At 32.8% G+C, this 25952-nt stretch overlaps 3 protein-coding genes across 3 annotated transcripts; all 3 read right to left on the bottom strand.

Annotated features, from left to right (window-relative positions):
• Window positions 1-2185: 2185 nt before the first annotated feature.
• ATIPCS1 (Inositol phosphorylceramide synthase 1) lies at window positions 2186-6184 on the bottom strand. The gene is made up of 12 exons (XM_089607226.1): window positions 5759-6184; window positions 5556-5645; window positions 4945-5031; window positions 4715-4783; window positions 4109-4189; window positions 3707-3778; window positions 3533-3593; window positions 3331-3433; window positions 3087-3182; window positions 2934-2980; window positions 2534-2661; window positions 2186-2418 (listed from the first exon to the last, which is right to left on the bottom strand). The coding sequence occupies exons 1-12, from the start codon at window positions 5789-5791 to the stop codon at window positions 2335-2337; spliced, it is 951 nt and encodes a 316-aa protein (XP_089463352.1). The 5' UTR covers window positions 5792-6184; the 3' UTR covers window positions 2186-2334.
• Window positions 6185-11429: 5245 nt separating this feature from the next.
• Window positions 11430-14707, bottom strand: LOC149405477 (phenylalanyl-tRNA synthetase class IIc family protein). Its single transcript, XM_089608037.1, has 10 exons — window positions 14456-14707; window positions 14181-14371; window positions 13554-13760; window positions 13278-13395; window positions 12762-12838; window positions 12458-12637; window positions 12289-12333; window positions 11979-12083; window positions 11748-11861; window positions 11430-11659 (listed from the first exon to the last, which is right to left on the bottom strand). Exons 1-10 carry the CDS (start codon window positions 14649-14651, stop codon window positions 11609-11611), a joined length of 1284 nt encoding a protein of 427 aa, XP_089464163.1. The 5' UTR covers window positions 14652-14707; the 3' UTR covers window positions 11430-11608.
• Window positions 14708-18727: 4020 nt separating this feature from the next.
• PAS1 (FKBP-type peptidyl-prolyl cis-trans isomerase family protein) lies at window positions 18728-24946 on the bottom strand. Its single transcript, XM_089607221.1, has 21 exons — window positions 24794-24946; window positions 24516-24664; window positions 24331-24415; window positions 24144-24213; window positions 23864-23961; window positions 23323-23445; window positions 22876-22908; window positions 22043-22101; window positions 21801-21885; window positions 21507-21665; window positions 21188-21245; window positions 20821-20969; window positions 20557-20654; window positions 20373-20442; window positions 20122-20181; window positions 19962-20018; window positions 19813-19881; window positions 19590-19667; window positions 19276-19377; window positions 19116-19187; window positions 18728-19030 (listed from the first exon to the last, which is right to left on the bottom strand). The coding sequence occupies exons 2-21, from the start codon at window positions 24587-24589 to the stop codon at window positions 18758-18760; spliced, it is 1872 nt and encodes a 623-aa protein (XP_089463347.1). The 5' UTR covers window positions 24590-24664; window positions 24794-24946; the 3' UTR covers window positions 18728-18757.
• Between the last annotated feature and the right edge of the window lie 1006 nt (window positions 24947-25952).

Below are 25952 nucleotides of genomic sequence, written 5' to 3'. Positions count from 1 at the left end.
ATAACATCTAATAATTTGACATGTAGTGAAAATGACATCTAGTGTCATCATTTCAAACTTAATGTCACCAATACCCAATTCATTATTTTTATTTAATAAAGGGTCTCTTTTTACAATATATTCCTTGTTAATCATTTCACTTGACATTTTTTTTGTTTACTGGTTATAGTTTCATTTAATTTTTACTTTGTTGTTTACAGTTTTATTTAAAATAAAGATAAAAGAATAGTCGTCTTAAAAAACGAGGTATTTGTGAAATTCTATCGTTGGCATACCATGTTTTGCAAGTCACGCTTCTTTTAGCTCAAGCGGATTACGTTGATACTTTTTGTAATTAATAACCGGAGTTTAAGCTCAAAGCTCACTAAAAACCGGTGTAAATAATATGAATATGCCAAATAGGGAAAAAAAATGTATTCATGTGAACTCAAACATGAATGGGACTCGTAGTCACAATGAAAATGATTCATCACCTCTTCTGATCAAAGAAGATGGCTCTTTTGAAAGGTATATAACTCACACTAATCCATCTCAAACATCTAAGCACCGGTATATACTATATAACTATGTACATCTTTATGACTTTATCCACTTTTATCAATTAGTTTATTCGTCTCCAAATATCCATCTTCAGAAATGTGTTGTCTCACAGCTAATTTTTCATGCACTCCCATGTGGCCTTCTCATGAATATAGACAACAAAACAGAACGAACAAAGGCCAACAAAGACAGAGAGACCGTTTGATTCACCATCCAATAGGGCAAAGAAAAAAAGTTCTGTGGATGACCCACCAAGGCATATCTTAGACCATTTATTTTAAAGCTGGAAAGTTGGTCAACAAAGCCTTTGATTGTTTCTCTAAAGGCTCCATTTTGCATGTTAGAGATGGGTCCTTTAAGTCCCCTATTTGGGTGATACCACTAATAGCTCTTTACATGTCAAGGGACTCGAGACATGGATTTCTTGTGTTTGGTCTCTAGGCTTTTACTTTAGGGGTTCATGAGTGTGTTCTAATTTCGGCCTTGGATATGTCTAAAGAATATGACATCTGATTGATAAGTTGCTACTTATTTATTTGATTTTATTGATGAGATAAAATACATATATCAAACAATTTAGAACAAGTAAAGATAAGACCTCATATTATAAACGATTCAAATATATAATCGAATGATGTACGTCGTCTTTAATTTTTTGATGGATTTAAGCTGATAGATAGTAAACACTAAACTTTGAACGACTTGGACCATTGATGGATTAATTCAAACATTGGAAGACCATCGACCAAGAGGAATGACGTTCAAGTACCTATATGATCAAAACTCGAATAAGAAACCCTAAATGATGATTACTCCTTCTAAAGAAGAAGAAAAAAAAACACAATAAAAAATGTAGAAAACACAAAATTAAATCCTAACAACATAAATAAACTAACGACGAGTCCCCGATTCGACAAAAGGCCAATGCATGAAAACAAATACATGTTAACCGCTTATCGAGACACCTAGACTTTGGCGACGCAAGCCACGCTATGTGCAACATTGGCTTTAGATTAAATCAACTTGAGGTCGTAACTTTCTTGTTAAGGGAGTTCGGCGTCCGTATTTTATAGTTGTTATGTTTCTTGTCCAAAAATAAACCCGTGTGTTATCTTCCAAAAAAAAAATATTGAACTTTCACATAGCTCTTCTAGACTCCATAATACATTTTGTGATATCTTATTACAATTATTTTATCAAAGCTAGCCATACTTACATTATGTCTTTATTTACTTTTGTTTTTTACTAGTAAAATTCTACGAGGCCACTTGAAGGGGATCTTCATTAAAAACAATATGCAAGATAAATGTTGGAATATCTGATCACAACAATGCAAACGGTTGGTTTTGGATTGAACACTTCATTGCATCCCAAAATTGCGAAGGCCAATCATGCCTAGGAAAATTGGCCCTCCAACAAAACCATCTTCTGTGAGCACAAGAAAATACAACCATTTTTTACCTCATCGCCACTGCCAAGCAACGAGACCACTGAACCTCGATTCGCCAAAACAAACCTTTTCCTTTCTAAAGCCAGAGAATCTGGGACAACTCTCGCAATCAATACGGCTAAGCTTGTGAAATAGTTACCAAAATTTGTAAAGATGATAGAAATACTGTTAAACCTACTTCTATTGAAACCGAAGAAAGCAACCGAAATTCTATTGCCACTAGTAGAATACAGATCAATATTAGGAGCTACCGACTACAAACATTAAGACTTGAAAAATCAGGAGCTCCTATTGTTTCAGAGGTACAAAAAAGAAGAAGAAAAATAAACAAGAAATAACTATTTTTATGAACCGTTCATCGCACCACTATCACCATGGACCGTGTTTCCATCTTCGAGTACCTTCCCATTTACCTGACTTCTCTGCCTCTGCATGCACAGCAACCAAGATGCGCAAATAAACGCGAGTCCAAACAGAGGAAGCGAAACAGTTTCACATTTCACTCCAACCGAGAGAATATCTTATGTTGAAGAATAAACTTACCCAATCGGTCGGGTCTCCTGAATTCCCATTCAACAGCTTGACACGCTCTTCTTTGGTCTTCCCGTCCTTCTCTTTCACAGTCACCGGTAGCAAGACAGAACCGACTCCATTGCTTCGATCCGCCAATTCTGCATTTTGCAAGTAAAGGTCAATAATGAGCTTTGACTAGATTTAGTTGTAAACACAAAAAACCAAAGCAATAATACCAAATGATAAAAAAGGAGTTTTAAAGGATATGTCCACTTAGCTATTACACAAATGACATGGTTTCTTTACTCATTTTTGGAGCAAAATAGTCCTCAGATGTCATTTAATTAGTTTCTTTCATTAAAATTGACAACAAAATGTCAACATATTTGTCAACCCTTCAAATAAATTAAAAAAAAAAGGCAAGTCTTACCAGGAAAGCTCTTGTCAACGTAGAATACCACCAAATTAACGGTATACCTACATGAACAGTATTTGTTTAAAATAAGAAATGGATTTAGAAAAGAACAAATGAAAATGTCAAACTACGTTCATTATGCTCTTATTAACAGAAGATTGTCCGTACCAAGCAACGACGACATCAACTGTGTAATGCTTGCGGGAAGCCACAATCAAGAAACTCAGAACGATGGCAAACAACCAAGCGAGCTGCTTTATGAACCTGAACCCATGATTCAAGGGGTCAGTTTTATTTTTATTATTTTTAGGAATATAATTCAAGCTCATTAGCTGTTCATCGAGTAATCTTAAATTTGTTTTACGCTGCATTTTGTGAGTAATTGATAATACCAAAAAAGAACGTAAATTACCTGCAAGAACCATATTTGTGATATGTGCGGACAAACACCAGAGTGAATATCATGTGTGATGAAAAAATCAAGTCACCACAACCATAAATAACACCGCGAGGAACTGCAAAGATGGAGAAACTGATGAGCAAACGCGTTTTATGAAACCAAACTAGGAAGAAAAACAACTGCAAATTTTTTTAAAAAATAAATCCTCACTCACAGTTAATCAAAAGGACTTCAAGAACATTATTGGGAGGAGGCAGCGTTGCAAGCTTTGAACCCTGTACGATATAGCAATTCATTTATGTTAGAACCAAGATTTGACCAATATCTCACTGAACATCAAGAGAAGGCCAAATGAGAAAACCCAAAAGGGGCTCGAGTAGATAAATACCTCTCGGCAATGGTAATTCGGACCAGGAAGTTGGGTGGCATAGAATGTGATTATCCTGAGAAATTGAGAACACTGCCAGAAGATAAACAGTCATCAGGACTTCAGATCTTGAACGTAGAATTGCCATTTTATGATTTAAAATTTTGGAAGAAATAAAGACAACAGAAAAAGGGTCTAAGCAACATAAAACTGCAGCTTTAAAATTAAAGTCAGTGCCGGTTCCTCAGATAGATAAGTCTCTTAAATATTGGCAATTAAAAAACGAGGCTTCTTGGTTTATTTCCCAATATACCAAGAAGCCTTGTTTAATACAAAGTGGAAGAGCAATAATACTACAAATACCAAACAAAATAAGTGCATCATATGACAACAAGGCACAAAATATTATAATCCATCACTTACAACTAAAAATGCCAGAACCCGGCACCATATTAATACTGTGTAGATCTTTTTGCTCTTAAAGATGAAAGGATGGAAAGTCCACTGCAAAATATAACATTTCATCAAGTTAAAGAAGGATTAGCTATACTGATTCACGAAGATCATACGAACATAGAGAGCATATTTGTAATCCCATGTAAGATAAGCAGCACTCGATCCCACACTATTTTAAAGACGGGAATAAATTTAATCAAGATACAAACAAATTGAGTAATTAAATATCACTGCATGTTTGTATAACAGCAGACAAGATAATCATTAAAAAAAATGGTATTGTTAGGATTAAAGTATAAGATAAATGTAAAAAAGGGTTATGCTTGCCTCTTACTAATATGTATATAAAACACTATACAATTACCTAATGAAAGACGTTCCGAATTCTTTATGATTCATGTTTCTTACCAGCAGTAACAAAGCAAGAAAAATTTCAAAGGTACATATATAATAATCCAAAACAAATAGGAGCTTGCAACAATGGAAAGACTAAAACCATTCTACAATTATCAAAAAAGAGATACAATTGGCATGACACCTAGATCAGGTAGAAAGTGGGGGAAGAACCCTTACCAAGAAGAACGATGCAAACATAAAGGTGAACAATGTTTCACTAATATAGGCTCTATCCTTTCCAAGCTCCTGTTACAGATGAAAATTAAAAGAGAAATAAGGCACTAATTCCAGTACGAGGCGCCAAGGTCAATATTATCAAGCAGCGCTGGGTGAAGAAGGCTCGTCAATAAGAATAAAGGGACCAAAAAAGAAACAAAAACAAAGCCTTGGAAAAAATCAATGCTCACCGGAAGAAGCATAAATCCAACATCCTGAAGGGTCGGTCCTGGGAGATGTATATAGTGAACTCCTCGGGCAGCAAGACCGTGTACGTACTATGGATAAGGAAACATCACCATTTAATGACTATCTCATCATAAAGATAAAAGGCGTATTGCAAGCTTTAATGATTAGAAGGAAACATATTTAAAAAAGTATACATCTCAAAGACTTCAGTTCTTACAAAGGCCAATAAAACTACAACTCAATCTTTGAAATGTAACTCAAACCTCATCATAAACTGAACTAATAATACTAAGGAACAAGCATAGTCTCTTCTAAAGAGCTAATATGAAAGCTATTATCGTTTTTCCCCCAAAAACATTGACCTTTCTTCAAAGTAAATACTTTGCAACAACCTCTGATTGTACACTTTACCAGCTCTTAATTTATTTTCAAGCCTAAAATAGCATTGAATTCTTCATATAAATTTAGAAAGTGGATCATTTTCAATTTCATCGTGGTCTAATCTAATCTAACTAAAATCCCCTCAGAAATTGAATCATTAATCTAATACAAATCAAAATCTACGAGAGAGCATAGCAATCTCAAATGTCATAAAAAAAATATAAAAAAATACCTGAAAGATAAGTCCCCCTAGAAGGTATTTCCAGTTCTCAGCAAGAAGATTGAGCTCTGTGGTTGTTTCTGCGCAAATCCTCTTCCATAACTTTACAACAACAAAAAAAAAAGTCAAACATAAGCAAGCACACACACCAAAAGAGAAGAAAAAAAAATGGTAAAACCAAAATGAGAAAAGAAAATAAGAAAAAAAAAACATACCTTTGAAGATTCGCGACCAATGTAAAACGACATTTTCTATTACTTCTTCTTCTTTGTCTTCCGTGTGCGAAACCACCACTTCCATATTACTTCACAGCCAAACGCTTTTCAAGGTCAACATCGCTCATCGCCTTTAGAATTTCTCACGGACCGTATAAATATAATATATATATATATATATGTATATATATTTATTTCACAGCGAGATAGAAAAAATAATTACGCTGAGATCCGATTACCAGTTCAAGGAAATCGAACCAGAAAGAAAAAAGAGACGAACTATGCGCTGTACGTTTCCAACGATAAAGAAACGAACGAATACGGATCGAAGGAAAAATTAGGGTTTAATTATTTATCAAAGGAAAAAAAAAAATGGTTCGGTTTCTCTTCTAAGAATCGACGCGAATTCAACACGGTATAGTTTTTTTTTTTTCTTTTTTTTCTTTTTTATATAAAGAGAAATGAAATGAAGAATACGAGGAATTAGAAGACGAAAGAGGGAAAAAGGAATGGGCTTATATAAAGAGCCAACGCGAGGCTTACGCGAATAAAATAAGAAAAGTTGTTGTTTTTTTTTAATATTAAATACATTTGCAAGATTTTGAAAATTCTAATTTTTAAAAATCTGATGAGTGATGATGATGCTAATGCCAGGAAAGCGAGTGTGACAGCGTGACAATGATAGAGTAAAATTGAACAAAAAAAATTTTAAAAAAAAAATGAATAAATAAAAAGCAGATCATATGATTCATATCATTATTATTCTTTTCGAAGCTGAAAATTCATGTTTGTGTATTTTTTTACTTTCCTTAAATTCAAAATTGTTTAAATAAAATTTATATGTTATTTCAAAATAAGAAATATGTGTATGTAACTGTATAAATTCAAAACCAGTGTTTTCCTTCAAAAACAATAATAATAATAATAATAATAATAATAAATATAAATATATAAGGGAGGAAATTACCCAAACTAGCCTAAAATGAGTTTAGACTTCAGATCTTAATATATAGAAAATGCATAGGTACCTATTTATTTCAACTACTTTATACGTTATTTACTATGATGGATAACTTTTGAAATTTATTAAAAAAAAAAAAAACTTTTAAAACGATTAATTTGTGTGATTATTTAGGAAAGCATAAGAGTTTTCCGAGTTCTCAAGCTAAATAGTCAAATTAAGCTACTTCAAGTCTAAATAAAAGAGCCAACATCTCAATCATTGTTGAACACTTGAACTTACTCAAAAAATAAAAAATAAAACAAAAATATTAGTCTCATATATCATTAACGTTTTGTAACTGTACGAGTCATCAGATTTATTTTAAAACGCAGTTTCATTCTATAGACCGTTTAAAATATGTTCATAAATATGTGTTACGTTCATCTTAAGATCCAATGTTTATAATGTTACTGAATCGCTTTAGTGATTATAATTTATAATATATGATTTAGTTATTGTTGATGTAATAGTTCGTCCTCCGACATAAAGTATCTTTGAGGACCGCTTCAACAACACTCTCGAACTTCAGAGACCAAAAACCGTTCAATCGCATTTCTCTAAGCCGCTTCATCAACTCTGGATCAAGCAATATAAGTGTTGCAAGGTCAAATTTATTATTTTCAATTCATCATGAGAATACTATTTTTTTTTCCTTGACGCGTACAACCATTATTTTCTTCGAGCTCAAGTTTATTTATGAATGTGTTCTTCTCATGCAATAGCTCATTCGTAGATCAATAAAAGCCTGGTTGCTATTTCAATTCAGCTCTTTCCAAATATAATTTTCTCTTTAGAAAGATAAAGAATATTTTAAGTGAATCATCACCTCAATACTTACCTATTAATTTTTATAATCAAATAGTAAATAGAAACGTAGTTAATAAATTATACAGTATGCTAAGGAATTTTTTTAATACATCTATTTTTAAAATAAACATATAGTAAATCTAAAAACATAATTCTAATCCAATTTGTCTTGATAAGCTATGTGGGGACTATTTTATTTAAATTGTACTAATATATAATAGACGTTCTTTATCATACAAATATCTATACGTATTCTTATAAAGAAATATAAATATTTTTAATCGTACTTTATAATATATTTATGAAATTATCGAATAATCTCAATAATGTGAAAGTGGAAGACAATATGATACATGTATTTTGCTTTACATAATAAACAAATAAATAGAGTAATTATTATCGAAACAATAGATGAGAAGCAGTAGTGGTGGTACTAGTAGCGAGTGGCAACAAATATAAAAATTAGTGGTTGGTGATTGTGCGTAGCAAATTGGACCATCAATTTAAACGACCAAATTAAAGTAAAAAACGAGTGATGAAATGGTCAACGGTCAAAGATCGGAAGAGACGGCGATTATCGGCACATGAATCCAATGCGACGCGACGCCCTTTAATTCGAATTAGCGCAGACTGGGTGATGCACGTGACTCCCACGTGCTTTATTCCCATTAACATGTTCACAGCATTATAATCTTTTTCAAAGGGAAAATAACACATTTATACCCCGTGTTTTAGTGAAATGTCGAGTTTAACCCTCGATTTTCAAAAATGTCGAGTTCATACCCTCTGTTTAACTAAAATAATGAAATTATACCATCTGTTTAACTAAAATGACGAAAGTATACCCTGAAATAGACAACAGTGTCACGAATATTCTTTTAGACTTTTCATTGACGTTGACTATAATATTTATATATAAACACCAATTATCTTTATTCATTCGCGCCATATATGTAATTTATTTAAAAACTAAAAAATAAACAACAATCTCTTAATCGTGAAGAACACAGAAAGAGGCAAAGAGGTAAAAATCGATAGTTGATAGTCATCAAAATCGCATATTCGAACAGAGAATTCAGGATTTAGAGTTACAATTCGAACACGGAATGAAGTCATTTCTTAGGAGGTATGAGTTTTATTATTTAATTTCAATCTAAGGTTATTTTTATTTCAAAATTGAGAATTTGGAAATTAGGGCACTGATTTAGATTTGATTTAGTTTTTCTTATATAAGAGTTAATATCAATTAAAGGGAGATTTGTGACGCTGTTATTCATTTCAGGGTATAATTTCGTCATTTTAGTTAAACAGATGGTATAATTTCGTCATTTTAGTTAAACATAGGGTATGAACTCGACATTTTTGAAAACCGATGGTTAAACTCGACATTTAACTAAAACACAGGGTATACATGTGTTATTTTCCCTTTTTCAAATGACTTAATTATGCAAAAATAATAAGTGTTTTAGTGAAATATCGAGTTTAACATTTGATTTTCAAAATGTCGAGTTCATATCTTTTGTTTAGCTAAAATGACGAAATTATACATTGAAATAGATAACAGTGCAACGAATCTACCTTTTATTCACTTTTCATTGACGTTGACTATTATATATATATATAAACACCAATTATCTTTATCCATTCGCATCATATATGTAATTTATTTAAAAATGAAAAAACGAACAACAGTCTCTGAACCGTAGAGAACACAGAAAGAGGTAAATAGTAAAAATCGACAATTGATAGTCATCAAAATTACAGATTCGAACAGAGAATCCAAGATTCAGAATTGCAATTTGAACACGGAATGAAGTCATATTTCGGGAGATATGAATTTTATTATTTAATTTCGATTTAAGGCTATTTTTATTTCAAAATTGTGAATTTGGAAGTTAGGGTACTGGTTTGGGTTTGATTCGGCTTTTCTTATATAAGAGTTAGCATCAATGAAAAAAAGATTTGTAACACTGTTATCCATTTTAGGGTATAATTTTGTCATTTTAGTTAAACAGATGATATGAACTCGACATTTTTTAAAACCAAAGGTTAAACTCGACATTTCACTAAAACACAAAGTATATATGTATTATTTTACCAAATAATAATAATAACCGAGTCGAAGACATGATACAAGTGAAAGGACCTCTTTTGAAAGGGTGAGAGTTCTGTCCCTATCTACCGAATACAAAGAATGTTCAATATAAAAGTTAAAGGATAATTTCTTGCAGTTTGTATTTAAATATATATCATTTTAGACCCTTCTAGTTTAGTTTAATTCGCTTTTAAACTGTTTTTAATGATATTTTTCTTACAAATCTATCAAGATAATTTATGCAAATTTTTATGTTATTTTTAATTTTTAAGATAATCATGTTAAAGTAAACAAGTTCGACTTAAATTTAGTATAATGAAATATTCATAATTATCGCACACAGCTAGCACATATGTACATTGTGAACGTGATTGTGATTGTGTTGTAATTGTAATTGTAATATACGAGAGGGAAGCAATTTTTTAAATCATAACTATTATCTTTTCGTTGAAGAACCAAATTATCTTCCAAATATTATGCCCTTATAAATTTGGATACAATCCTACGGAAAATAATTTAATCTAGGGGACAAGAATATATACATACATATATATATATATATATATATATATTATCATATTCAATAAATATCATATTCAATAATATCATATGTGCTCGTAAAGTAGGAAATCTTTTAGATTTTAGTTTAATTGCTTGAAAATGCCCATACTCTTTATCTTATAGGAATGTAATCATTGAAATGTTTTTGGAGGGTTATAGTATACTAATAAATGTGAAATGTTTGGGGTTGGCTAGGAAGTTTCTTTCTAGGTCGTGACAAACTCACTCGTAGATAAAAAGTGGGAGTTTTTCTTCCCCAAGAAGGAAGAAGAAAATGGAAACTAATTTTTTCTTACATAAATGCATGTGGGTCACATTGGAAAATATCAAATTAGTTATAAAAATCTAAACGTACATGTTAAAAAAACTAGGGCCTGTCATGTTTGATTATAGTACTTAGAAAACAAATTTAGAATCATGTTTCATTTTCTTTGAAATTTGTTTAGAAAACAGAAAACAATGAAAATGTGTTTTCTATTTTATCTCTCTTATATTTTAAATTAAACTCTAAAACAATTGAATGTAAAACATAACCAAACAACATTTTAAAATATTCTGAAACGTAATTCTAAATTTGTTTTTAAATTTAAAATTAGAATCAGAAAACAAAATTTAAAAAAAAAAAACAAATTTAGAATACTAAACCAAACGGCCCCAAGGTTTTAAATCTGTGGCGTCGCCTCTTCTCCAGACATGAAATTATGGTAGTCAATCGTCAAAGGATATATATATATATACATATATATATATACATATATATATATTATGTTTTGATAATCCATACATAAATTTGACTTTTATATCAATGGATCTTTGATTAGTATGGTTTTAAATCTCATTTTTTAGATCTGAACTTTATATTTATATTTGAGATATAATTTGTCCTTTTTGAGTGTGGATGATAGTCTGGCTAATTGTACATCTATAGTAATTTTCTCAACAAAGCTAATTGTAACTATCGCTCTTACTCTCAAGTGGTTTTTTTTTTTCCTAAGCCTTGTAAGTGCCTATTAAAGGTCTCTGCTTTATTAACTGAAAAGAAAGTTCACATTATATTCAAACCATATGAGTGTTAGATAGGGCCAAAAGAGCAAATATGATGGTCAGCAAACAGAAAGTTAAAGAGTTTTAATTTATGAGAGTTATACATAGCCGAAGAGTTGTAAATGGTGAGAAAATTTTGATGAAAACAAAAATTGAAAATATCAAAAATGTAAAAATGACACTTGTTGAATTATATGTACTCTTTACAATTTGAGTACAGGACCCTAATGATGATTATTATATGAATAAAAAAAAACAATGACGATAAATGTTACAAAAAATTATTTTAAATTAATTTGCATCTCACTTGATAAGTTGATATAATACATTGTGGAGACATTTATCTGATGACAACGTTCAACTTGCTCACCACCTGGTCTCTTACATCCCACTGCAAAAAAAAAAAAAAAAAAAAAAAATGTCATAATCACAAGTCGCCACAGATAACTTCTATGAAACCCTTGGTCTAGGAAAATTACCTGTAGCTTATTAATTTCTTCATCGGTGAGCGAGCGTTCCATGGACCGATACGTGATCCTGTAACAATGACTTGTCACGCCTTTCTTGTTCGTGAAATTGTCTATCAACTTCACCTGCAAAAAAATTCCCAAGCATAGGCTGTTACAGGTTTTTTGTGTAAAGGAGTTTCTTTTCTTTTCTTTTTTCACTGAAAATTTTATACAAGCGAAAATAGTAGTAAAAAGGCATACCTCCTCAGCAAGATCTCCGGCGGTGCCTCTAACCACTTCACAGAAATTGTTCTCCGTGAACGATTCGTTAATCCAAAAACTGATATCTTTATAACAAGGAGGGTACTACAATAAATCAAAGAGCAATAACAAGTTAGTATCAAAATAATCCAGTTTTTTTTTTTTCATATCCTTTGACCTTGTGTATTTTCGGAGTGAATATCTGGACTATTCAATCCAAAACTTATAAACTATGTTGGGATAATGAATAATTAACGCATGGATTGTAGATTTATTAAATAACACATTGCAAAGAAAAAAAAAATAGTACCTTTGATATGGCCTTGAATTTCACGCCCAGTTCGCCGGAGGAAAACTGTACCACAAAAGCACCAAATTAGATTGTTTAAGTGCATTTGGAGTCCACGCACCGAATATACAAGAGATATTTGAACACAAAAATAACTCAAAAACGAAAAACAAAAATATCCTGTAAGTACCTGAGAAGTGAATCTCTCGTCGTTTGACCAGAATAATCGTATATCGGGTATATCAAACAGGACCATTGCCAATCGCTCTAGTCCGAGCCCGAAAGCCCAAGCAACATTACTTTCTTTGCCACTTCTCTTCAATATCTCTTGTTCTGTAACCCCACATCCCAAAACTTCCAACCACTTTTCCTGAAATGTGATACAAAATTTAATGTAAGCACAGAAGCAAAAGATCGAAGCTGCATTCAAAACCAGACAGTTGGAAAAAAATATTTTTAAAAATTCGATAAATATTGTAATCACTACTTCGTACCTGAAAATATATCTCTAGTTCAAATGATGGATTGGTAAATGGAAAATATGTATCAACCCAACGCATTTCCACCGAACCTGAAAGTTTCATCACTATTAATGCGTGGCTTTAAAATAACTTATATCCTACATACATGGCTCATAAGTACTTGAAATAAAGCAAGCATTGAAAAATATAAATAAAAATAGTTCAATTTTTTTTTTTTTTTTTTTTTTTTGCCTTCACCGAACCAAGCTAAGCAAAACCCAGGAAAATACTCTTATGCTAATACTTTTAAAATCTATGATATTTTATTTAACAATAAAAGTGAGAAGAAGAAAAAAAAAAAAGAGCTGATAGTTTCTGTCCAAAATCAATGGAAGTAAATCAAAATAAAAACTTAGGAACCGAATTCACCAAGATAAGATTTCAGGGACCAAACTGCAACAATCTGAATAATTCAGGGAAAACTAAAGTCAAGTACCCATATATTTATTCATCATATAAGGCCAAGAAGATTTCTCTCTCTCCACTCACCAAATATATGGCGAGCCAAACCCTCGAGGCACTCCTTCAGGTCTTTCGCTGCATAAGATGTACCATCCATACCAGATGATTCCCAATCACTCTGAGAAAAGACCCGAACGCCTTCCATCTGTATGAGCAAGAAATAATATAAGCAAGCATTATATTATATTTGCATTATAGTCCCTCCTCCTAATGAAACTCTCTAGAATGTTGCAATTAATTACACATAAGCCACAACGAAAAAAAAAAAAAAAAAAAAAAGTTTTTGGGGAGTGAAAAACAAGCCTGGTGGAAAACGGGGTAGTGAGTGGAGTCAATGGAGTCTCTGCGATAGACATCGCCGGTGACGAGGAAATGAGTGTGACCGCCTCTCAGAAGCTCTGCTTGATGAGCGCTCGTGTGGCATCGCAGAACTGTCTCCGAATTTACGTAATACGTGTCGTTGTAGCTACGGCTCACGTGATCCGCAGGAACAAGCACATCATCAAAGTTCTGCAACCACCCAAAAAAAAATTAAATACATGATCATATTACTCATCTAGTATAACACTAGATCAATCCAGCTAATGCACAACACTTTGCTACAACAACAACAACAACAAAAAATGCTAAAGGAAGTTATGAAAAATAATAATTCTTCTCTAGTGAAATGAAATTATTGTCATACATTAGAAGAAAATTTTGATAATTTAGACTCTAAAATAGCTTTAAACTGTACAAGATTTTTTTTTTTTTTTTTGCTAACTATAACAAATAAAAAAAAGCTAACTACTTCAGCTGAATCCAAATGAAACTCTGATAAATAACCAAACTCATCTAGTGAATGCAAGATAGCTACTTTGTCACACATTAAGTAGAATGTATTGGTGAATTAGGGTTCAAAATTAAAGAGCTTAAATTTACTCTTCGTACCTGTTTGGTAGTAACAAGTGGGCAAAAGTCGTCGAACTTTTCAAAGGTGTTGGGATAATTGGAATCGAAGTACTCGTAAATGGCGTTCTTCAGAATCCCGATCGGATGCTTTTCTCTTCTGTGTAATTGCATTCCGAGCTTCGCGAAAATCGATTCAGGAACGTTGTTCGTCGGATCGTCCCTCACAACTTCTACATAATGTTTTTTTTTTAAAAAGACAGAGCAAAGGTCAAATAAAAGAAGGAAATATTTGGAGTTGAGTGAGTGACACTCACCGTCTCTGGAGACCTTGACGCCGCCGAGCTCGAGCACGGAAGCCACCGGAAGAGCCCACTTCTTGCGGTGAACCTTGGCCGGAGAGAGAGTAGAGAAGGAAGGCGCGATGAGAGTGAAGCGAATGCAACGAGAGATTGGGGTCGTCGAGAGACGGAGGGCTTGGGCGAAGGAGAGAGCTGTGGTTGTGGCTGCCATGGTCGCCGTGAGAGCTTTTCTCTATCCTCCGTTTCGTTGGTAATGCTCATATTCATTTCCTGTTCTCAGATTTTTGGGCTTTCTTTATTTGGGCTTCGTCCTTACCTCAGCTAGTGGAAATAGCCATAGCCTCTAATAACCGTTTTTCGTCATTTTTTTCAATAGAAGTTGTTGAACTTTTTATTTTTCATAAATAACTTTTTAATTTGGGTATATAGTCACACGGCTATAGAGAAATTTGATTTTAGCCAACCTTCTGTTAATTTCCTGTTAATAGCCACAACAATTTATTTACAGCATGTTAAAAGACTTGAATGACCTCAAATCATTCCCGCTCATTTTCACCCCAAAATTAAAAAAAATCGTGCATTAATTAGAATCCAGTCAAATCCCGCCCAAAATTTTCAACCCATTAATTAAAAAGGAAAAAAAATTAATCGGCCATAACTACATCGCGCAAATTGAGGGATACAATTAACACAGGATATTAAACCATCTGATCAAAACAAAATCTTCACGCAGCCAAAAAAAAAAAAAAAAAAAAAAAACTCATCTCTAACGAAAACCCTAAGAGGAGAGGTGAGTCTCGGTGTCGGAGCGGCGATGCTCCAGCGATGAAGGACTCTCCGTCGCCTGTAAAGAAGAAGAATTGAGAAAGAAGAACCCAAATATTTTATGGAAAGAAGAATTAGGAAAGAAGAACCCAAATGTTTTATTTTTTATTAATGAAGATCCTTCATTTTTATTCTCTCTTCTTCTTCTTTTTTTTTTTAATCGGAATTGCTGGTGGTTTTGAGTGTATGAGATTTGTTTCAGTGATTGTGAATTTGCTGAGATTTTGGTTGTGGTGAATTCTTATTCAGTATTGTAAATACAACATTGATTTATAGTTAATACCAATTGTTTCATCGTAAAATGCATTGTAAATACAAAGATGATTTTTTTCTCTCTTCTTATTCTTCTTCTTTTTCATCGAAATTGCTGGTTGTTTTGAGTGTATGAGATTTGTTTCAGTGATTGTGAATTTGCTGAGATTTTGGTTCTGGTGAATTCTTATCCAGAATTGTAAATACGACGTTGATTTACAGTTAATACCAATTGTTTTATCGTAAAATGCAATGTAAATACAAAGATGATTTACAATATATTCGTGTAAATAAACTGAAAAAAATTCTGGAAATATTTTGGACGTTCTAAAATTATGAAAACAAATAATATCAATAAATGAAGAATATATATACAGATTTTATCCATAATAAATTGCCACAAAAATATAAACTAATTAGTTAAAGTCAACGCTGAAAATTTCCAAATACACGTTAACAATTTTTCCAAATCGGTTAGATTCAAAATTTAAAAAAAAAAACTGCCTAATTCAATTAGCGGGTGTAATAAATAAGGGCAAATGTGTAAAACGAATTCAATTAATAAATGTCACGTAAGCAAAATGGCTATTTACGGGAAATTAACGAAAGGTTGACTAAAACCAAATTCCTAGTTTTTAAGATGGCTACGTAGCCAATTATTTGTATTAATTTTTAAAAAGTTCAATTCTTCAATAAATGTTAACCATATTTCAATAAATATTAATCATATTTCAATAACCAGATTTCAAAAATTGTTAATCAGATTTTAATAATTGTTGACCAGATTTCAAAAATTGATAACCAGATTTCAATAATCGTCGATCAAATTTGGAACAGAAAATTATTTTTGTCCGAAAAAAAGAGAAATGGTTACTGCCGAAATATTATGAAAACGCGAGTTAGATATAAAAAGTGATACACTTTTATACTAGTTATGTAATTTTTCCCCTCAGCTATACATGTCCATCAATTTCATCTGTAACTGGACATTTATTTATGAGAAAATTATGAAAATAGTGTTTTTAAATTAATTTTGGCTATATGACTGGATGTGATTTAGAAGCGACATTTCGATTCTAAATGCATGTATACAATTTAATAAAATAGTTATAGAAGCATATTTTCGCTTTTAAATGCTCTCCTGCTACATGGAGGGAGACAATTTAGAAACGAAATTCTGCTTCTAAGTCATATATAGACAACTCGTTAGAAGAAACTTTAGAAGCGGATTGTCGCTTCTAACAATTAGAAGCGACGTGTTTCTTCTGGTATATTTAGAACTCGCTTCTAAATAACTTCGGAAGTAATGTTTATGCTTTTAGAAGTCATGAAAGTTGCTTCTAAAAGCATAATTTATTGTAATGCATGTGCATAGGGGGAAGTGGAACCAAATCTCTACCCTTTTAAGTTTGTCATAAAATAGACATCGCACGTGTGATCGATGGGAGTCCATGATCTTTGAATTGATCTCAACTAGTTTTCAGTAGTCTGATCTCTAAATATATTGGATATTTACATCCGACTTCATGATTTTCAATCGGGTTTAACTTTAGAACGAGCACCGACGGAATTGAGGTATTATGTGGCTTTGTAGATGTCTAGAGAGATTACATGTTGATTATAGTCACCCTAGAAGGACGAAGATCAGGATCCGGGCCACGTGTTTATTTTTTATGCATGACACTTATTTTTGGGTGATCTTTCTCTACAATAGATACCTAACTTTTTGTTTCATTTGCGGCATCATTGGTCACAAAGATCGTTTTTTTTTTCTTGATGCATAGATATGGACAGCAACCCAGTCTTAAAGCCGTATTACATGTCGATGAGAGCTATGTCGAACAAGAGCATCACCAAACTGGCGCTCAATGGTTGAGGAGTGGCAGATCATGACTAGTACTCAAGGTGAGTGGCAAGGAGTGTACGAGCAAGGCTGAATATGGTGTTCAAATAGAGGTGTAGAAACTCATTTGTTGTCGGTGAATTAAGAAAAACTAATCAAGCAAGATGTCTGCAACATGTCACTAAGCTTTATGACAATGATTTCATTCATCGAATCCAGACGTCCGAATACTTATTCACACGATCAAGGAACCACGCATGAGGTGATATACATTGCATTTTCGTAATTTTGCTCACGAATTCTATATACGTGAGTTCTCACTAGTCCACCATAACTGAGTCATAACATCAATCATCAAGCTATCAATCCATCATTGTTAAATGCTATGAAGCGTCGTCACGGAAAGTTGTTTCACTTTAGGATTGAGGTAATTACGAATATACTATTTCGTTTGTGACATTAAGACTTCAAGCATTAGAACTATTTTTGCTTCGATTCGAGGAGTCTTAGAACGTTACTAATCTATTCAATACGTTCATTTAATATATTTAGGAGATCTCTAGAATCATAAACCTCTATGTCTCAAGATCAGACATAAATAAATCTGCTAATAAATAGTACTTCGATTGCCTTTTAGATTCTCATGTTACAAATGTTAGTTTCAAATAAACTCAAAGTATGAATCTTATTACAAATCTATACTCAACTCTTCTCTTATTTTGAGTCGTTTAAGGGCTTGGACCGATTCAATTTATAAGACATATCAACATCTTAATCCTTGCTTTTTATGTATTCTGAAATTAATATACTCAATTTTAATAAATAAAAAAAACTCATCTAAAAATATTTAAATTAGATGTGATATTAAATTAATAACCTTAATTTTTTTAAAATTAAATACAATTTTGCGGGGGATTGGATTATTTTTATTGTCCAACATTGCAATTATTTTATTAATTATGCACCAACAATTATATAAGTAGTCATGTCATGTTAATATAGTAATCACTATTCAAGAAGTGGAATAAACTAGCCACAATTTTCATTGAAATATAATATTTATCATGTATCGTCTCCAATTTCACAGAATCTCCCATGATAATAACGAATCGTTCATGATCAAAAGGATCAACTTCTACAAATAACAACATTAAAATTACAAGAAGTATTCGAGCCACGACACTTTTGCCCAAAGCAATGCTGTTACATCAAAACTCTCGTCTTATAATTTAACCAACCTATTGAGAGCCGCTGGACTACAGAAAGATTCTAACCACATTTGGATACCCTTTTATTAATTCATTATTTTAAAATAAACTGATAGACCCATGAGAGGAAAAACTCAAAAATGACTGAACTGCCCTTGTTCCTGTGAGGGTCGGTCTAACATAAACTGATCACAAAATGTTGCATTTTTGCAACCCAATAGCCGAAAATAGTCTGCTCTGAGTAGGCCAGAGAGCGGAGAACCAACCCTCTCGCGGGGCCTCAATAACGCCTTCGTGAGATTCCTCGGACTTGTCACTGTCCGAATCAACAGGCTCGTCTTCCTTTTGGGCCTTATCCAGAGCCCGATCACTTTGATCGTCCTCTGTTCCAGCGTGAGCTATTTCACCAGGACTCTTGTCAAATAGTCCCTTGAACTGTCTCCGAGCTTTCCTCTCCACTTCCTGGTCACAGAATAGCCAAGAAAATATCGACACGGAGGCTTTGAATTTTTAATCCAAAATAATTTATGGCATTTTTTAAACCAACCTGTTCCTTTTGCTTTAGTTTTACTAGAGCAGCTTTTGCATCGCTTTCGGAAGACTTGTCAACTTTTATCATCTAGATAGTGTTAAAAACATAATTGATTTATCAAAAGATCGAGAATCAAATCACGAAATCGTAAGGTTTATATGAATACGAGAATAACCATTTCGAAATCGCTCTTTGCTTCGTCAAAATCTCCAACTGTCATATACGCCATTCCACGGCGATACAGTGCCTTGGCATGAGCAGGGTTAGCTTCTATCACCTATTTGGTTTCATCAGCAACAAGATAGATGATCACAAAACAAAACAAAAAGAGCTAATTAAGCTAAAGTACTTCTAAAAATCCTGAGTAGTTATATTAGTTCATGTTCTCACATTACTGCATTATATATTGGAATCAAATTGTTTGTAAAATATATTTAAGTCGTCGTAGAAAATAATTATAATTATTAGGAAAGAATGAAATACACATACCTTGTTGCATGTCTCGATTGATTTTCTGCATTCGCCCATTTTTAAGTAGCACGCAGCCACATTCAAATACAACACATTCTACACAGAGAGCAAAATCATTCCATATAGCAGAGCGCAAAATCATTCCATATAGGATAAGCCAAACGACATTTTAAGGCCTTTCGAGAATAGTAATATTAATATATATATATATATATATATATAAAATAATTGAAAGCCTTACACGCGTATCTGCAAACACTTTTCCTTCCTCGTCATCTTGTGGATTCACGTGGTTAAACTCTCGAAGCACCTGTATAAAAACCCGCCCAAAAAATTACTCGACAATGATTTCTCATAACAATACTGCATTGTGAGCAAAAGTCACATTACCTTATCATATTTCGCCTTCGCAAGTTCGTATTTACCTTCTTTGAAGAGCCTGTTGCCCTAAAATATGATTTGACTATCAATCCTTTTACTCCCCAAGTTGAGAAGAGAGAAGAAAATAACAATAATACACCATACATGCAACCGCATTATATATGCATACCGTACTTCGGGTCTTCTCTGCGTCCTCCATTATAGACTTGAAATCCATACCAGTCCAGTCCTGAGTTGCCAAATAAATAAATACAACAAATTATATACAAAACAGCCACTTTAGAAAGAGAGAAGAAAATAAAAATAAAAATAAAAATAAATCCAGATGAGAAACATTTAGGTGTTTAGCCACTTTGGAAAGAGAAAAAAAGATCCAAATGGAATTCTTTCTTCACGTTTAACGAATGCTTAAGAAATTACCTTTGGCATCTCAAACCCAAGAAGCTCAATTTCCCACAATATATGAGCTCCTTCCGGAACATTAGTTGGCCTGGTAGATAGGAATTCGAAGCAAAGAGCAAACATTAGAAAAATATATACTACAAGAAAGAAACAAGTTTGTGATAAGTGCACACCAGACAGAGAAATGAGTATAGAATGTGACCTGGGAAACTTGTCATACGCATAATCTGGCGGACATGTTACAAGAGAAACCTCTTCAGGCAACATTAAACGAACACACATTTCGAAACCCTCGGGAACCTAACACGTAGAATATTAGTCTGGGTGATAACTGACACAATGCATACAAACATGAGGAATACTTTGTTCTAAGCTTGAATTTGACAGACATACCACAAAAAATTAAGCAAAAGAACGCATCATAATAATGAAAATATTTTACTTTCTAAGACGGTAAACAACTCACAAGGCCTTCGCCCGAACTGAACTCCAAAGGCTGTCCATCATTATCTATTCTTGTATCATAGAAGACTTTCTTTTCTTCATTGAGAAGCATTCCTTTGTAATGGACTCGTAGAAGACTGTCCTGAAGAGGACAGTCCATCGGGAACTCGCCTATATTTTTCAACATATTCTTATGTCAATGCAAAACTGTGAATTTAGAACCGGAATGTAAAAACAAAAACAAAAACAAACAGATTAACCAAAAAAAACACACAGATAAGAGCCAGTAGAGAAAAAAAGTGCATGTAGACGAAATGGAAACCAACATTTAGATGATACTTAGCATAATATCTTTCAATCTCTATTTTATATCTTGCTTATTAGACTACCTTTTCCATCCTGGATCCGGCGTTTTATCAAACGCCCATCTCCAAGCATGTCCCGGACCTATAAAAAATATGTATGTAGTTTGATCGTGTTTTTGGAAGGAAAACAAAAACGACGACAACATGACTTATATTATCAGAAAAACTTGTCATTATTAATTTTGCAAAAAATATAACCGTAAACTCTAGAAGTGATATATATTTGCAAAATTTAGAGCATTTGTAAACTTTAGAAGGGCATATTGTTAGTGGCAGAAATGTTAATTATCATGCGCAAATGGATGAGCAAGCGACCATGATACATCACGGAATAACTTCGCACCTGAGTAAAGTGGACAAGCTCCACATCAAAGTAAACTTCTTCCAAACCTTCGACATTAGGCATGAATGAGGATTCAGTTAAGTACTGACTCGTCACATATATTACAGCCTTCTCTTTCCTTGACATCGTACCAATTCCCATTTCAAGACCCTTTGGTATCTGAAATTTAGACAGCAAATCATTCTTTAAATATAATTATCATAGCCCAAGTTTTCCACGTCAAAGGTAAATAGTTAAGATGACAAATAATAAAACAAGGGACATTCATAGCTACTTTTCATTAGTGTCACAAACCTCCGACTTTCCAAAAGTAAAGAAGAAAGGTTCTCCTTCAGAACGTGGGACAATCACTTTTCCTTCTGCGGTCTTTGCCGAAATCCTACAAGCAGAGAACAATTTTGTTATAACCGTACACCAACTTTTTTATAGTTTTATTTTCTCTAAATCCAGACTTCAACATGTAAGATACAGCAAATAATAGCGAGGACCACTAGTAAAGGTTGAAAGTCGAGACAAAATAGCATATTAATTACTACCAAGCCTTTACTTCATATGGTTCCCTTGGTGATTCCCACCCCTTCCCTTCATCTATGACCTGTAAATTTTACATGGAAAATTATTAAAGAAAAATAAGTGATGTAAAAATCAATGGCCAGTATCGTGTGTTTGTCAATCACCAGCACTTTCACATTCAAAAGCTGTCTTAATGTCTTGTACGCATACGTGTTAACTAGAAAAATTGGATCGTCAAACAATAGTTATGCAGGCTTGTCGAACATTATTACCAATTTTATCTAGGTGAGCAGTAAAAATTGTTCAATGGGGTAAGAATCTGGGTAAGGTAGCATGTTTAGGTAGATACTGCAAAAGTTATAGGACCTGGATGTAGAAACATTGGAGAACCAACAAATATATACCCATTGTTATGTCAAAATTTACCTTTTGTCCCGCGTTTTCCAAAATTTTGTATATAACCACGAGTTTGTTAGAATTATACAAATATATCACTTCAATTCAATTTTTCATATTATTAAGCATAAAGAATCACAACTAAACTAAAAATCTGTGAGAACGATGGTTTAATTATTCACTACTTGATGAGATTTCACAAAAATACCGGGTTTCAGTTGAATTATTTACTGCAGAATATTTGAAAGAGTGAGTTTAGGGGATATGTTCGTATCAACTTGATATAATCGGGCTCATATGACAAAACTTTGACCAAACTCCTGATGATGTATCTGTTATCTTCCAAGCAACATTTATCCCAAGCAGCATTTCTTATATGGATCTCCACCTTCGAGATTTATTGAATGTACTTTACTAAAATTAAAACATAACATACGAGCTCATTCGAATTTTACATTACCTTCTTTATGACTCCCATGTCATCACTAACGACCTGCAATCAACGATCAAAGAAAGATTATAAGATTAAATCATGATCTAGGTCTCATGACTGTTTACAAAAATGATAATCGAGTAGTATGAAATTCAAATTCTCAAAAAAAAAAAAAATTACAAGTATGTGTATCAAGTTTAGTAGCCTAATTTATCATAAACCCAACTAGTAATAAGTTTATCGTCTTCAATTATATATAGTAAAAGTAAGTACATCAGTGATAACCCAAACAAAAACAAAAAACAAAATAAAAAGTCTTTCTAGAATACGGATAAATCCTGCTCATTTAATTGGTTAGCGGTCCGCCCACCTTGCAAACTCAAACCCGAAATAGATCATGGACAAGGTCAAACCGTCATTTTGGATACGTCAGATGAGACAGTTTAAAAGTAACGAATTTTAGTTTGACGCTACCTTTGCCTTAGAGAAATCTATCATTTCAATCTCAAAATGAAGTTCATCCTCCTTTGGAAATTCACTTGAAGCCGACAGTGGACAATCATCCTCACCGTAGTGCAGTTGAGGCTTCATCTTAAACTGAAATAAGGATTTCACAAAACTAAAAAAGTTAGTAAAACACTTTTCTAACTGATTTCCTAGTTATTAGCTACAACTGATGGCTTCACTTTCAACCCCCACCTTAGCCTTTCTATCCAAATTGAAGTTACAATCCAATAAAAATGATCATTTCCCTATACTATTTTTTTAGGCATAATTTTTTTTATTGATAAATCCTTCCCCTAATTTAAGCCCATTTCTAGCTAGGTAATGCTGATTGAGAAAAGAAACAGACACTTGGTGAATACTCAATGTCTCCTATACGACTTTCTTCATGTTTTATCTGGTTTTTCCCTACTATTGTCACACGGGAAAGCAAGAATCAAGCGTGCGCACACACACACACACACACACACACACATATATATAATTTAAGAAAATAGAAGGGCATTATTACCATTGCTACTTCACCCATAAACATGGTCGGAATCCCTTCCAGCAATCCTAATAGCATTTTACTTTTTCCCAAAACATGTCTTATCGGAATACCCTTCCCTGTTAAAAACACAACTCAGTCACAAAATGAACTACTACTTCACATTATCAATAATTTTGCCACCCTTTCTTATTTAACAATTCGTGTGTCGATACATTTTTTTTGCATTTCGATTTAACATGCTAATCGAGAATGAAAGCAACAAAAATATGTGAAGAAAAGCAGCTTTAAACCCATAAACCTCCATGCTCCGATCTTGTAGATTCGACTACAAATCCATCCAATGTCCGAACAGTGCTATGGTAAATAACCTGCATAAAAGCATACAACCCAACACAAATTTTCGGGATAAATTAAACGCTCGATTTCATAGCTGATCAAAATGTACAAGGTGATCAAATCCAATAATCATTGAAGAGCAAAGCAACCTGATCACCATCTGAAGGGTTCGATTCTCCTCCTCCGGGCCGCATTACAGCTTTCAACAGACTTCCCGGGACAATTTTCTTTTTCCTTTAACATCAAATAAAATTTCACAACACTGTTCTTCAAATCAAAAGCATTTTGCGATTCAATGCCAAAAGCGAAATATATCAATAAATAAATAAATAACCTCTTTTCATCTTCCGATGAAGTTTTCTTCTTCGGCGGCAAAAAGTCCTGTTCTGCATCAGCGTCCACAGCCATCGCCAACGGTCTCCGAAACCTAAATCGTTACCAGTGTCACGCTTCTCACTCTGAGCAAAGAAGAACAGTGCTCGCCTGAATATATTGATATATATCAATCACACATACTGAAAATCGAACACTCGTGAATTTAATTCGTCACGATCAAGTTTAGAATTCGAATTGAAGGCAACTTTGGTTTAGGCGATTTAAGCTTGATATTACCTGAAATTCTTCACTTTGAAAACGAACAAAGAGATTGGCTTGACAGAGGGAATCGTATGGTTCTGCACTTCTGCTTCGGTAGTTCAACAACCAAACCAAAGGCCGGTCCCGTGTTCAATCTCTTTATTTGTTTATTTTAAAATTTTGGTTTAATGAACCAACTAAATGTGGAGGAGTACGAAAATACTTAATTTCAAATAAGATTTCTAAATACATTAATGATTTTCATCAGCGGATGAATATCAGTGTTCTTATAAATATAGTGGCTACCCCTTAAATTTTAAGAAATACCATTTTGTTAGGATTACATGGGTAAAGTTGTACAAAACTGAATCGAAAATCGGATAAAATAGGTAATCGATCCTATCCAAAAAAAACAATTGGTGTCACGTCATATAATCGAAATTCGGATTCGAAAAAAACTGGATCGGATATCGATTTTGGATTTTGGAAAAATCGATATTAAACTGATTATTTTTTATTAAAAAATAAAATAAAAATAAAATTACGCTAGGATTATACGATTCATTTTTATTCAGATTTTGATTATTGTAATAATTTTATAACCGAGTATCAATATAAAAACTAGTTTCAAAGAGATTATGAATTTTAAGAACTCGATAACTGGTTTTTTTCCAGTTTTAAAACTTGATCCATATTTAAAGAATCGGATAACCGAATTTTAAATATCGGATATTAAAATTGGATATTAGATTTAAAAAACTGGATAATCAAATTTTCGTTTTTTGATTAAATTAGACTGGTTATTAGATCAAAGTTTTAAAATCGAAAATTCGGATATGAAAAATGACCAAAAACAAATCGAAACTATTCAGCTCTAGTCATATTACATGGTAGTGATGTTGGAATTTATAACATATCCAATAGATTGATATCATTCTCAAATTATGATCGATTAAATCTCTTGATTATTGTACTAGTTATAACACATTAGAGTCACGTTTAATAGCTCGCAAGTCCATTTATCTATGACGGATAAAGAATATACATATTGAATTAGTGAGTTTTAGTCTTTAAGCTTGTAATCTCCTTTATAAAAACATACATCATCGTATCCAAGATCACTAAGATTTTGAATAACAAAATTTCGGCATTTTCTTTCGTTTTGAGTCGTTGCCGACGATACGAGTCAGTGCCA

The sequence above is a fragment of the Urtica dioica genome, chromosome 2 (assembly GCF_054948205.1).
Source record: "Urtica dioica subsp. dioica isolate 48M chromosome 2, U.dioica_male_clone48M_v1_H2, whole genome shotgun sequence".
Classification (NCBI taxonomy): Eukaryota; Viridiplantae; Streptophyta; class Magnoliopsida; order Rosales; family Urticaceae; genus Urtica; species Urtica dioica.
The sequence above is the reverse complement of the archived record's forward strand: the minus strand, read 5'-3'. Positions and strand labels throughout refer to the sequence as shown.